The 15,155-nt window shown below is 45.9% G+C and overlaps 1 protein-coding gene across 1 annotated transcript; it reads left to right on the top strand.

The window, feature by feature from the left end:
- The first annotated feature begins 4,753 nt into the window (after nucleotides 1-4,753).
- On the top strand, nucleotides 4,754-14,926 carry LOC111069514 (glutamate receptor 1). The gene is made up of 13 exons (XM_022359614.2): nucleotides 4,754-5,415; nucleotides 6,557-6,709; nucleotides 7,141-7,268; nucleotides 8,961-9,090; nucleotides 11,453-11,706; nucleotides 11,865-12,044; nucleotides 12,141-12,377; nucleotides 12,474-12,834; nucleotides 12,899-13,161; nucleotides 13,224-13,682; nucleotides 13,742-13,986; nucleotides 14,049-14,448; nucleotides 14,524-14,926. Exons 1-13 carry the CDS (start codon nucleotides 5,283-5,285, stop codon nucleotides 14,557-14,559), a joined length of 2,979 nt encoding a protein of 992 aa, XP_022215306.2. The 5' UTR covers nucleotides 4,754-5,282; the 3' UTR covers nucleotides 14,560-14,926.
- Nucleotides 14,927-15,155: the final 229 nt, after the last annotated feature.

Genomic DNA, 15,155 nt, shown 5'->3' with positions numbered 1-15,155 from the left:
GATCAAAGAGCGTCGCCTCGAATTGTTTCTGCCTATGTTGCGATATGGAAAATTCCAGTGCTTCAATCGCAAGGAAACTGAAAATTCATCAGCCATAGACGAGTGCAAGAGGAAGAACATTCAAGCAAAAAGTAGTTAAACAATAATTAATAAAAAAAACAAAACGTATGTACACAATTTTCTAAAACAATGCTAAACTCAATGATGTTTTAATGGGGGCAAACTAGCATAGTGATGAAAGTTTTAAGAGCAATGAAGTGGGGGGTTTCCCTTGCTGTATAATAAAAGCTCTGCAACGAGCAAAGTTCAGCACCAGAAAAAAGCTTTAAACTGACTTTCGCCATGTAGGAAAACTTTACAAGGGATATGGTAAAAGTATTTCTAGATGGATATACATATGGATGAACATGCATAAATACGTAAATTTTGGATAGTGTAGGAGTTCCAAAATATTAAAGTTCCAAAATATTAACTGTGCCAAAATTTATTCATATTATCTCTGCTACATCTCTCTCCTGCCGCACCCTTTATTGAATTCAATTGTGCTCCCACTCTGCTGCCATCACTGGTTAAGCTTACCAAAGTCTAGACCATGGGGACGGAATGTACCCCATGGTCATGCCACAGACACACACACACATACACAGTTACATGCCCTCGCTCGTTTGGGGTAGCATATTATCGTAGTGTACATTTGGGGGCTTACCACAAATGCACTCAACCAAGTCCGAGCTTTCTCCTAGCTCTAACTCGACCCCATTCCAACTCCCCCACTCCCCATGTGCACACAAATGCAAAATAATAACAGGAAACCCACACACATACACACACTTACACCCGCATGTTCGTTGGTACTCGTTCTCGTACTTGCCCCTCAAGCGTTGCAGAATTTATGATTTTATTTCACGCTTGCTTTTCATTAACATTCTTCTTTTGGTCCAACTCTACTTTTTTACTTACTTTTTTTTTTTTTTTGGTTGTTGTTAGGTTTGTGGCCAAAAATTATAAGTTCTTTTTGTTGCTGCTGCTGCTGTTGCTGCTGTTGCTGCTGGTAATGTTGTTGGGTAATTCCCCCGCGCTTGCTGTGGGCTGTCTGACGCTTGTTAACCTTTTCAAGTTAAATTTTCCTTTGGCCGACGTTTTTTCCGCTTGCATCTGCTTTCTTTTCTGCTAATTTTGTGCACACAGACGATGGCCGGGTGGTCGGTTGTGGAGTGAAATCTCCGCGCCAAAGTTATGCACCAGTCGCCGTGGAGCGGCAACATGGAAGGAACATGTAGCAGTGCCACAAATTTTCTATTTTTTCCGAGCAACTTTCAGGGGGCGCAGTGAACTGGAGTGGAGGGACTGCTGCACTGCCCGCAGCCAGTCGTCGTCGTTGTCTGACCGCATATATAATTATTTCATATATGAAACATGAGTGGAGTGGAGTGTGGTCGGGGAGCGGGTACTCTCAAGGCAGTTTTCGCATATTTTTTCCAGAGGAATCAGCAAAAGTGAATTAGTGCAGAGAGCGGGAAAGAGCGAAAGAACGGTGGAGCGGTAGAACCGGTAGAGCATGGGAACCTGCAATGCAGTTGGCCACCTAATGAAAATTGTTATGAAATAAATCATTTTAAATAATTTCCTACTCTCTCCATGGCTATGTGTCTGCTTCTCCAACTTTGTATGTGTGTGTGTGTGTGGTACGAGTATGCATGTGTATTTGTTGGCTTTCTAAAGTTTAAATTGAAATGAAAGCCAAGTAGCTGCAATGGACTTTGCACTTTGCCTGTTACTTCAGCCGTAGCTAACTTTTTTGCAGCTTGCTAAATTGCGCTAACTGACCAAAGCGGAAGTTTCAATTACACATATACCAACATACTGACACACGGACATACACACATGCGAAGAGAGAAAGAGTGGCAAGAGAGGCAATGCCAGTGAAAACAGAGCATGCCTATGGCAATGGCTTGCTTTCCCTTTGGTTCTAACAGCATTGACCTACACAGCTCAGTATGCGTGTGCTGATATGACGCATACGCCCCACATAAGCCGTATCCCCAATCCCCAATCCCCAGCTACAGCCCCTGACCAACACTCGGTAACCAAGGCCACAAATCTGTGTTGGATCCACAAAACTGCAGCGGAGTTAGAAGCGGTGGGCGGGGGGCTGAAGGCTCAGTCTGTGTGTGTGTGTGTGGCTAGAACTGTGACCAAATTATAGCCCAAAGTTGGAACATTACTTGCAGCAACAGCAAATACTTTTTATACCTTGTACTTAATACCCCTTAATTATGTTGCTTAAAATTCAGGTGTATTAGTTAGTTGATAATTGATTTCGATTCATGGGGCCATCATATAAAGATTTATAGTTTCTTGAAAGCAAAGTTAAAGGATTGCTACGCGCTATGCTCCTGCCATTCCTTGGCCTCCTCCCATCATTGTTATACCCCGCGCTGACTTACCGCCACTTTCGTCGTGTCTTGAGGGTATTGCAGAGTCCACAAAACTGCCATCACCATCAGCTCTAGCTCTGGCAGGACCAACAAAGTGAACCTAAAACGGATATTACTTTATCAAGCGGCATAAAAAATGAGCCCGCGTAGATGCCGACTCCCAGGAAAGTGGCAACGGACGCAGGACGCAGTGGGTGGGGACGCAGTGGAAAAAAAAAGTCGGAAGCAATCAGCGAAATTTATTGTAGAGTCTCCTTTTTGGCGTAACTGATGAAGTGAGAAGCTGAAAGACAGTCGAGTCGAGGCCAAGTCGCCAATACAGATGGGATGGCTGTGAATGCGACGGGGGCGGGACGGAAGCGACAGCTGCTACTAACTGAAAGTGCTAGCCACCCACTGTGGAAACGTCTCACCACCCACACCCACACCCTCCCCTTCCCTTTGCCCTTCTGTCTCAGAGCCATCACTTTGGGTTGGCTTCGTATTCGCGGCGTGCTGCTTTTTATTGCTTTCTTTTTGTGCTTTTAGCGGAGGCAAACGCCTAAATATAAAACCAGTTGGGAGTCTACTTATATACCGCTTACAACGACACCCACACAGATACAGAAACAGATACTGATACAGGCACACATACACATACACACACATAGGAAGAGACACACAGACAGACATCTGCAGAGCGATTTGAATGCAAATGTTGCAGCCGGAAATGAAACCGACAATGCCACTTATTTATCTTTGTACTTGCGGCTTTGATTTTGTTGCGGCTTTAAGAACTGACTGACAAAGTGCTTTGTTTGAGCGATTTAATTAAACGCTTTAACTTTGTTGACTTAGGCACTCGGATAAATGGTAATTTATAATTAAATAGCCCAGGCTTACAGTAACACCAAACAGAGTCGAGAGAAGAAAAACCCAATTAAAATTTATAGACTTTTGCATTAAATAATTGCATAAGCAAGTTTGTTTGCGAGCTTATTAAACATAAAAAGGAAATCAAACCAAAGACGTTTTATCCCCAAGACCCTTTCTCCCATTCGCTGCTGGAGAGCCATGAAAATCGCAAGTCATAAATGTTAAAATTATGCCATCCTGAAGAGCAGGAAATGAGAGCAGCAGCAGCAGCAGCTAAACAGAAAAACATAGCAAAATACCCATAATGCACACTGGATAAAGTGCGGAAAGTCAGGGGCGGCGGATGAAAGAAATATTCATTGATTTTCTTAATTAAAAAATTTCAGCATTAACTTTTATGTTCATTGGCTCTGCCCCTCTTATCGGCTTCTGGCTCTTTGGATTACTCCTCTAACTGAGGGTTAAGTCGGGAGTTGTGGCCATTGTCCGTGTTTCCTGCTATTGCTGTTTCTCTTCTCTTCATTTTTATATTTCATTCCTGCTAGCATTTCCTGTGCGCATTATAAACTAATTACAGATTATGACGAAATCGTTCGCCATGAGACCCCTGCAATATGCTGTGGCGGGGGGACACCAAAGTAGTGCAAAGTTAGAGCTGCTGTTGCTCCTGCTCCTGCTCCGATGAGTTCCTTCATACTCGGCGCACTTAAGTTTGTTTGGAAAATTAAAGCCTGTTAATGAGATTTCATTCCGCGAGGCGGAAAGCGAGGCGGATCGGGACACCAAGACTAAACAGAATGGAACGACTCCACTGCGGGCCGGGTAATGTTGGTAATGGCGCGTAATTGACAACGTAATGAGATTTGTTAAAAGGATTGTTCGTCCAAATCATTCGTAATTACCAAAAAAAAAAAAGAGAAAACAAAACAACGAACAGCGAGAAGATGTTGAGGAAAAACCTCACAAAATGTTAAATCTCTCATTATGCGACGAGAGTCAACCCGAAAGACAAGCAGATGCCGCTATGGCATGCCCCAGATCATCTGCTTCTTCATCCTCGTGCTGTTATCAATTATGCAGCCCCCCCCGAAAAAGCGCCAGCATAACGTAAACAAACATTTAACCACCAGGAGAAGATGCAACAAAAGCAACAACTTGCAACAGCGACTGCGACTACGACAACTTGCAACTTGTGCGTCCAAAATGCAGTAGGTCAGTTACAGCATCCACGCTCTCTCTCTCTCTTCAGAATCTTCCGACTCTCCCTCAGTCTCTCTCATTGGGCTTTGCAGACAGACACGAGAGAGGGTTCGAGATTTTAGTACAAAGAGCGCAGCATCCCTTGGAGTGCTCTCCGAAGCGACAAAGCGACATTGTGGCCGTGTGGCCCAGGGCTCTCGCTGCCTCGGCTCTGGACCTCGTATTACTAGGCAGCTTAGGTGTTTTTAGTGCTGATTACAACGCGTTGCCGTTTGGTTGAAGTGAGCGGATGAGCACAGGCGAGACATTCCTTCGATTGGGGCACATCTCAAAGCAGAGGCGGGCAGGCGGCCCGAAGTTAAAGTCCAGCGAATCACCACACTTGGCTCTTAAAGTGAGATTAGTTTGTGGCACAAAGAGGACTCGGAAACAGTCCGAAATACTCCCATTAAAAAGTGTTTAAACGTTGACAAAAACTATCAAAAAATAATCAAAATATCATAAATATTATTAGTAAATTAAATCAAATCCGAAAATTCCAGTAGTGACTAAAACTCAAGTGAAACATTCTATTGAGACCAAAGTTTTCTCTTGTCTGCCAGTTGAAACTTTTTCTAGGCAAAAATCCTCGCAAAATATAACAACGTGAAGCACCGCGTAATGGGCAACCAATTTTGGTAACAAATAAAAAATACACTCCATCCATTGTATGGGCATAAAAAATACTTGAAAGTAGAAGTGGAAAAAACTCGCAAAATTGTTACAGCAACAACAAAATACAAACGCAAAATGCATTCGAGGCTAAAATTCTTGGCATATTTATATTTAATATGCGCCGGCAGCATTTGCTGGCTGCAATTCAGTGCCGCCCAACAGCAGCAGCAGCAACAAACGGCATCGTTAACCGAGAAAATACCATTAGGTGAGTCTCAAAAGCGTTACCAGGAGTCGGGATACTCGTTCAGGAGGCAGACAGCATCCAACAGACCATGGCACTTTTTGCGGAGCATGGCCCGAAGCGGGACAGAAATTGTCACAGCTATTGGTGCACTTGGTGCTAGGAATTTGCTACAATGTATCGCCAGTTGTTGTTGCTGGAGTGTCTGATTGTGTGTGTGTGTGTGTGTCTGTCATTGGTGATTCCCGGAATGGGTTCCTGAAATACTTTTCGTAGCTCGTTGGGGAAATTGTCCACAACTGATGCATGCAGATTATCCCTAACCTCATCTTCCTCAATGGGCATGGGTAGCATAACGAATACGAGTGTTTGGTACAATTACGAGAGTTTTCTGTGAACTGTGCTGCAGAGACTACTTTACGTTATACTAATTTGTAGCATTTCTAGAATTTCGTATATTTTTGTGCAATTTTTCTATGAATTTCCCAACTTCCCAACCCCACTGATGTTATTTCAGGTTGAAATTATTTTCCAGAACACTTCTGGCTTATTTTATTTTCTACTGCTTCCTTTTTATTTTATTACACGATGGCGCTTCAGTCATTGCACCTGCAGTCATTTTGGTTCTGTATGTGGATGTGTATGTGTATGTATGTATAAGTATTCGTAGCTGTACGTATGGTGGCTGCTAATGTGACAGTCATGCTGACTGGCTTGCACTCAAATCCTGCTTCCTGGCTGCTTCTCTTGCTCCTGCTCCGGTTCCAAGTCCTGCTCCTGGCTACAGTGCTTCACACCTGCACACTGTCACGTTGGCACGGGGGCACCCTGCAAAAGCGCAGCACAAAATTGCTGCATCAACACTTCGTTTGCGCTTTTTGTTGCTGCTACTTGTCTCTGGCTCTCGCTCCTGCTCTGGCTCTGCCTCTGCCTCTAGCTCTGCCTTTGTATCTGTGTGTCCTCCATTCACATATGTATGTGGTGCTTGGTGGTGCATATGTGTATGGGCGCAACATAATGCTATCATTTGTGTAAATATTTTCTCTGTGCGCTTTCGTTTAATATTAACAGGACCGTGTCAAAAGCTGGCTAAATATTTAACGAAGCAAAAAATATTTTTCCCCAAGCTCATTCTCATTCTGTATCTCTCTCTCTCTCCCTACAGGTGCCATCTTTGAGCAGGGTACAGATGATGTGCAATCAGCCTTTAAATATGCAATGCTCAATCACAATCTGAACATTAGCTCCCGGCGCTTCGAGCTGCAGGCGTACGTAGATGTCATCAATACGGCGGATGCATTCAAATTATCCCGACTGAGTATGTGTTCCATCCGCACACCATCTGCAGATACAGATGCAAAAAAATACAAAAAAAATCCATTACACAATACATAGAACCCATTAATTATGTGCATTTTTTATTGAAAATTGGTTTTACTTTACATTTCCACTCCGCACTCAGCACTCGAAGCTGCAATTTAATTGTGCGCACTGTGCTCCTGCTCCTGCTCCTGTTCCTGCTCCCGACCTAGACACTGTCCCAGAACTACTCTCCATCTGTTCTCCCACCCAGCATATCATTCCTGCACATCCTTCCATTCTCTCACACTGCACTACCATCAATTTTCCACCATTCTTTCATGCTGCAACCGAAACTGTTGCCATGTCGCGCGTTGCCATTCCAATACTCGCACCAAATTGAAACAAAACGAAAGAAACACAAAAAGAATTTATTACTGTAACCTCCAGTTTGCAATCAATTCTCGCGCGGAGTCTACTCAATGCTGGGCGCCGTATCGCCGGACTCCTTTGACACATTGCACTCCTACTCGAATACGTTCCAAATGCCATTTGTGACGCCCTGGTTCCCCGAGAAGGTAAGTCCTGAAACACCCTATGAACAGACCAGAACAAAACAGAAAAAACTGTCATATGTAATTGATTTCTGTGTCGCTGTGCGCAATTATTTACATTTTGTGGTTTTACTACGAGTGAAAGGGTGGAAGTGGGGATTTTGATGGGGGTTTGATAAACTCAGTTAACCGTTAATGAAGTTCCCCACAAGGTTGGTGAAACAAAAGGAAAAGTTTTAGAAGAGGAGAAGGAGTGGCTAAAATAATTTAATTCTGTTTTGCTGTGTCTAAAGTAGTTTATTTCTCACATAAAAGTATAAGAGAACTTTAATAATTAATTGCAGGTGCATGTAGAATTTGCTGAATTTAGTTTTTTAGCTGCTTCCATTGATTAAATGCTGAGGGAACTATAAGTTTCAGTTAGCATAAAATGCACTCATCAACGAGTGTCCTAATAGACCATATCTGTACATAGATCTGCCAATATACGAGTACTAGTTGCGTAAGAGTTTTTGCGGCAAGCAAACATATCTTTACATAAATACATATGTATGTATGGGAAATCAGATCACAATAAATCAGCACAAAGTATTTACTGATTAGTTCTGTTGGGACTTTTACCAAAGCCACCTTTAGCTTTCCGGAATTTTCCATTTAGTTTACCATTTCGGTATTTCCAATTACCAATCCTAATTGCCTGGCATTGCAACCTCCACAAGCTACTTCTCCATCCACACGGAGGTTCAAGCATTTTGTCAGCTTTTATAAAAATGAAGTCATTGCCCAAAGTGGAGCATTGGGTATCGTTAGGGGTTCACAGTTCACACAGCTGCTCCTCCCAGTACTCTCCGTGCTCTCTGCTGTTGTCCTCAGACAGTGCACTAAATCAAAGCTCAAGCACAAATCATAATAATTGTAATTTGAAGAAAATTTACTACCAACAACAGCTATGGAGACACAGTGACAGAGAGTGGTTGTTGTTGTTGGTTGTTGTTGGTGGTGGTAATTTTACTCGTACTGCGGCTGTTGGCGGTGCCACAGTCTATGGATGTGGATGTGGATGTACGAGTAGCTGTTGCTGGTGTTGTTGTCACTTGCGAAACAAAAAGCCAAACCAAACGCTCCACTCCGCACTATGCTCCAATCCGCTCTACAAGGCGGAAGACAATGCCAAACGACCGACGAGGACTCCTACACTCGCTTTCCCATACAGTGGAAGCACAAAAAAAAATTTATGACACGCTCTTGGCCTCTTTTATTTCAATCACTATAAATCAAGATATGGCGGCGGGGGCAAAGGCAGCAGCAGCAGTAGCAGCGGCTCGGAGTTGAGTTGCCAGCAAGCAAAGGCAACAGAACGCACACACACACACACACATACACACCAGCACTTATATTCGTATAGACTGCGCATTTGCGTGCTCCTCGGGGCAGGCTATTCTCTGTAGTGTGTGTGTGTGTGCGAGTGGAGCTAAACGGAAGCGAATATCTGTGTGTATCTCTTTGGATGTATCTGCTTGTTGGTGGAGCCACCTCTTCCTCAGTTCCTCCTGCCGCTCCGCCTCTGCCGATGGATAGACTTACATGTCGCTGGGAGTGAGAGAGGGCGCAAAGCGGAAACGCGTTTCATTTTATTATTGCTTCATGTAGCGTACACATTACATTGTTACATCCAGTTCATGGCCTTTCTCTCTGGTTTTGCATACTTTTTTTTAGGTGCTTACACCATCGTCGGGTCTGCTGGATTTCGCTATCAGCATGCGTCCGGATTACCATCAGGCGATTATCGATACCATCCAGTACTACGGCTGGCAGAGCATTATTTATCTCTACGACTCGCACGACGGTAAGTACGGGTATTCATATCCAGCCCCTCACCATATTCATAAAAGGGAACACGGGGAGTGTTCCCACCCACCCTGTTCCCACACATTATCCCTGTGTGTGTTTTTCTTTGTGTTTGGATTTCATTTCATTTGACTTTCATTTCCCTTTAAACAAATAAAGCGTCAATCAGGCAAAAGGGTTATGCCAATGTTGCTGCTTGGGATTAACTCTCCATTCTCCATTCCTATAGAGCATATCTCCGCGCTTTCTGCTCCACTTTTCTGTCTCTAGCCTTTTCATTTTTGCTAATATGTAATTAAATAAGCGGCACAAAGAGCGCCGTGCCTCGCATCTAAAAAAAAAGCAGAGAAACACACACAGAAAAACAGAGGAAGAGCTTGCCAGACAGCCTGCTCTCAAGTGCCTTCAAGTGTGCTCTTTCGAGTGGCTCCTCAGCGGGGCTTAAGCTGAAAAGAGAAGGACAGACACATACACATACACTGGGGCACACACATATGGTTAAGTTTACCTCTCAGTCTGTGTGTACACGTATATATATATATATATAGCATACTCTCTCGTCATGTGTGTGTCTGCGTGTCTTAGGCTGCTTTTTGTTGTATTGAAATTTATTTCAAAGCAATTTCCTGCCGTCTACGTGGGACAATACGACGACGGCAACAATTACGGCCAAAGATGAAGACATCAGATGGCGGAAAAGACACACTCACACACACACAGCCACATACACAATGGTGGCGGGGTGGTAGGGAATGGGTCTGGAGGGGTATTTCTGGCTCTGTAAAAATTTCATATAATATTACGTATACGCCGCAGTGATTTTTTTTGCCTTCTCTGCCTCTCTCTCTCTTTCTCTCTCTCGCTTGCTGTCTCCTTTGTAATGAGTTCACACGCCGTTGTAATGACTGCTCATGTGTGTGTGTCTGTATGTGCCCGAGTGGTTGTATCTTTGTGTGAGTGTGTGTGTGTGTGTCATGTGTTAATGACTCTGTGTGAAATAAAATTTATGACTTTATGCAACTGCTGCCTTCAGCTCTGAGTTCTGTTCGGTCCTCCAGATCCTGCTGCTGCTGCTTCTGCTGCTGCTGCCTTAACATTATTATTATTTTCCCTTTTTGGGCCATTTTTTAATATTTGCCACGGCGCCGAAAAGTAGGCCGACATTGTTGCCGCTGGCATTCGTTGCAGGAAAAGGAAATGCCGCAGTAGCAGCAGTGGCAGGAGTGGCAGGCAGCCTCACCATCTTGTGCCCCATTTGCTCTGGCTGCTGTTGCTGCTACTCTTGTTATTTCCCTCCCGCCACCTTCCGCCTCTTGTTGCTGCTGTTGTGTGGAAATTTTTGGCCGACACCGACTCCGATTCTGCCGTTTACATTGTTAACGAAAGGCACCACAGCGGGACTTTATATTTTAATGCCGCTGTCAGCAGTTTGTTGTTATTGCTTTGTGCTCTGCCCTGCCATCCCCTTTTGTCGAAAATTCCCTCCCCCTTTTGTTGCTTGTTTGGCCATCTTTTTCTGCTTGTTATCACTCCGAATGGGGCTGCTGCACACGGCGACAAATTGGTAGCATATTTTTTGGCGCATCCATGAATACAAAAGTGGCAGGGAAAAAGCAATCCACCGAATCCATCGACAGCATAGGAAACATTCAATAAAACAGAAACAGCACCAGCAACGGCAACGCACAGTGGAATTTTTTGGCTTGCTATTTATTGAAATGTTACCAGCACACCACAAAAAAGTACTTCAATTGTCTGTGCACTTCCGTTTCCGCTTTTTCACGCGACTGTTTACTGCTCTCCCACATTCCGTCTGCTGTGCTTCCTCTCTTTTTATTTTGTTATTTTTTTGGGGCATGGAATCAATGCAGGCAGCAAATCAATTGCAGCAACAACAACCACATAGACGGGGCATATTGGACGTGCAACAAATGGCGTGTGAAAATGTATTTTTTGTGCCCCGCCAACTACCCCTGGCTGGGGTTCTTCTTGCGGCTTGTAAGGGATTTCGTAGGGAAGCGAGATTGAAAGATTGAATGGAGTTTTGGGGAATGAGGATTATGATTAAATGACAGGTCCCAAGATGGCGGGGGGAAGCTCGACTTACCCTATAAAAGTGATAGATCTGTGCGTATATACACTTGGATGCTGGAAATTGTTTATGGATGGCTGCTATTATCATAAAACCCCAAGCCGTTTTTTAGTTTGTAGCATTATCAGATTATTTTTCATGCCTCAAGATACTTTAATGCCCCATCCACCATTCGCACTGCCAAACACCACATCAATCCAAGCTCTGGCTTCGCTTTTAACCATTCAACCATTCGCCTCACCAACAAAATCGCTTTGGAAACCTACAGGCTTACTACGGCTGCAGCAAATCTATCAAGAACTGAAGCCCGGAAATGAAACATTCCGTGTGCAAATGGTGAAACGCATCGCCAACGTAACGATGGCCATTGAGTTTTTGCACACGCTGGAGGATTTGGGTCGCTTCAGCAAAAAGCGCATTGTGCTCGACTGCCCGGCGGAAATGGCCAAAGAGATCATCGTGCAGCATGTGCGGGACATAAAGCTGGGCAGGCGCACCTATCATTACCTGCTCAGTGGTCTGGTGAGTCCATTCTCCACTCCCCCGTGGGGTGGGGACTTTAATAAGCAATTATTGCTAGCTTCCGTTCGAGGGATCTTTCATTGCGTTGTGTTACATTTTTTTTGGTTCCTCCCTACCGCCGCCATCTTGTCTCCCATCGTGGTTTTTCGTGGGCGTAGGTCATGGACAATCATTGGCCCAGCGATGTGGCAGAGTTCGGGGCCATCAACATCACCGGCTTTCGCATTGTCGACACTAATCGGCGGGCGGTGCGGGATTTCCATGACAGCCGGAAGCGCTTGGAGCCATCTGGCTCTGGCCTGGGCGCAGCGGGGGGCAACAGCTTGCCAGCCATTTCGGTAAATTTCCAACGGAGCATTGATTTGTGCTCTCCTCATGACGCTCCCTCCTTTCCTCCTTCCTTCGTTCCATCTCCCATCTGATTTGGTCCACAGGCCCAGGCGGCATTGATGTATGATGCGGTTTTTGTGCTCGTCGAGGCCTTCAATCGCATTTTGCGCAAGAAGCCGGATCAGTTCCGTTCCAATCATCTGCAGCGTCGCAGCCATGGCGGTGGCTCGAGCTCCTCCTCTGGCACGAACGAGTCGAGTGCCCTGCTGGACTGCAACACCAGCAAGGGCTGGGTAACGCCTTGGGAGCAGGGCGAAAAAATCTCTCGAGTCCTGCGCAAGGTGAGTGACAGACGACAGACAGACACAACACGGACAGACGGACAGTTTCTGCGAGAAATGCATGCAAAATTCCACTCCATTCTATCCCGGAACCAGGTGGAAATCGATGGCTTGTCCGGTGAGATTCGCTTCGACGAGGACGGTCGTCGCATCAACTACACGCTGCATGTGGTGGAGATGTCCGTGAACAGCACTCTGCAGCAGATGGCCGAATGGCGCGACGATGTGGGTCTCCTGCCCCTCCACAGTCGCAGCTATGCGACTTCATCGCGCTCTGCCTCCGCCAACTCCGGGGACTATGCCAAGAATCATACGTACATCGTGACAAGTGTGCTGGAGGAGCCCTATCTGATGCACAAGCAGACGCATTACGGCGAGGAGTTGGTGGGCAACGATCGATTCGAGGGCTATTGCAAGGATCTGGCTGATATGTTGGCAAATCAATTGGGAATACGATGTGAGTTATGCTTTGCCTTTTCCTTTCCTTGAAACAATCCATGATTGGATGCTTTGTGCCTCAGATGAACTCCGTTTGGTGCAGGATGGCAACTATGGCTCCGAGAATCAGTATGCTCCTGGCGGCTGGGATGGCATGGTGGGTGAGCTAGTGCGCAAGGAGGCTGACGTGGCCATAGCAGCCATGACCATCACAGCGGAACGCGAGCGAGTGATTGACTTTAGCAAACCCTTCATGACCCTGGGCATATCCATAATGATCAAAAAGCCCGTCAAGCAGACGCCAGGCGTATTCAGTTTCCTCAACCCCCTCTCGCAGGAGATTTGGGTAAGTAATGAACATAGAAAAATCTTTCTAAGAGTATTCCCTACGATGAGATTACCTTCCAGATGAGTGTGATCTTTAGCTATTTGGGTGTCAGTATTGTGCTTTACTTTGTCACACGTTTCCCGCCCTACGAATGGCGGATTGTGAGGCGACCCCAGCCGGAGGCCACGGCCCAGCAGCCACCCGGTATCATTGGTGGGGCCACGCACAGTGAGCCATCACAGCAACAGCCGCCAGTGCCGGCCAACGACTTCAGTCTGCTCAACTCGTTCTGGTATTCCCTGGCCGCCTTCATGCAGCAGGGATGCGATCTGACGCCTCCCTCCATTGCCGGACGCATTGCCGCCGCCGTCTGGTGGTTCTTCACCATCATTCTGATATCGTCGTATACCGCAAACCTGGCCGCCTTCCTCACAGTGGAGCGCATGGTGTCCCCCATCAAGTCGCCCGAGGATCTGGCCATGCAAACGGATGTGCAGTACGGAACGCTACTCCACGGCTCCACTTGGGACTTCTTTCAGGTGAGTTCTGCTCAGATTTTTCCCATTCGCTTTCCTCCTAGAATAGAGATGTCTTTCAGCGATCGCAAATCGAGCTGCACAAGAAGATGTGGGACTACATGAACTCCAATCCCCACCTATCGGTCCATGCCTATGACGAGGGCATACGCAGGGTTCGTACCTCCAAGGGGAAGTACGCCCTGCTGGTGGAGTCCCCGAAGAACGAGTACGTGAATGCCAGGTCCCCGTGCGATACCATGAAAGTGGGCCGCAACATCGATGCCAAGGGATTTGGCGTGGCCACACCCATAGGATCGCCCATAAGGTTAGTTTGGGTGCATTTTCAAGTGTGAATCGATGCAATATGAATAAGTTTTCCCTCACCAGAAAACGCCTGAATGAGGCCGTGCTCACACTGAAGGAGAACGGAGAGCTACTGAGGATACGCAACAAGTGGTGGTACGACAAGACCGAGTGCAACCCCAATTTGGACAGCCAGGAGACCTCCACCCCCAACGAACTGTCGCTGAGCAATGTGGCAGGAATTTACTACATCCTAATCGGTGGCCTGCTCCTGGCAGTGGTGGTGGCCATCGTGGAGTTCTTCTGCCGCAGCAAGTCCTCGCGCCTGAAGGCCCCGTCCAATGGCGCCGCCGGCGGGGTGCCTGGCATGATGGGCTCCTCTACATATCAGCGTGACTCGCTCTCTGATGCGATTATGCACTCGCAGGCAAAGCTGGCGATGCAGGCCAGCAGCGAGTACGACGAGCGATTGGTGGGCGTTGAGGTGAGGCCAAAGGCTAATTTAGCATGAATAATTCCACTGAATATACATATATCCGTAAATCTCTCTACCTGGCAGCTGGCATCTAATGTGCGCTATCAGTATAGCATGTAAGCGATGTCCGATGTCCAATGTCCGATGTCCTGGATACCAGCAGCATATAGCGGAATTCTTGTAAATAATTAAGGCATTATACGATAACGCATAACTAAACGACGCTGGCAATCAACTCTCGGGTCTAGTGCGAATACGATGAAAGGGGAATGATGCCAGGCGGCGTTCAAAAACTGTACAGAATAATTACATACATACATACACACATACATATATATATAATATAAATATAATTACTATTATTGTATTTTTGATAAATGTATACAAGGGCGTGCGTGCATAAATTAACTAATAACTAATACTAACACTGTACATAGGTTAAGTGAAAATTATTCCAAAAAAATACTTATAATAAAGCCGTATGTTTTAAGCGAAATCAAAATTGAGTTTTCATTTCCATTCCAGCGGGGTGTTATACGTCTCGTATGAGTGATGTCGATGACTGTGGACGGGGATGGGTGTGGGTGTGTCTATTACCAGAGTGTGCGTGTATCTCTAGGCGTGTGCTCGTGCATCTGTCTGTGTCGATGTGGAGGTAAGCCGCTTAGTTGACTTAAAGTTTCAACAAAACCCTGGGCCAGGGCAAACGTGGCTCA

The sequence above is a fragment of the Drosophila obscura genome, unplaced genomic scaffold, assembly GCF_018151105.1.
Source record: "Drosophila obscura isolate BZ-5 IFL unplaced genomic scaffold, ASM1815110v1 contig_1, whole genome shotgun sequence".
Lineage (NCBI taxonomy): Eukaryota > Metazoa > Arthropoda > Insecta > Diptera > Drosophilidae > Drosophila > Drosophila obscura.
The sequence above is the reverse complement of the archived record's forward strand: the minus strand, read 5'-3'. Positions and strand labels throughout refer to the sequence as shown.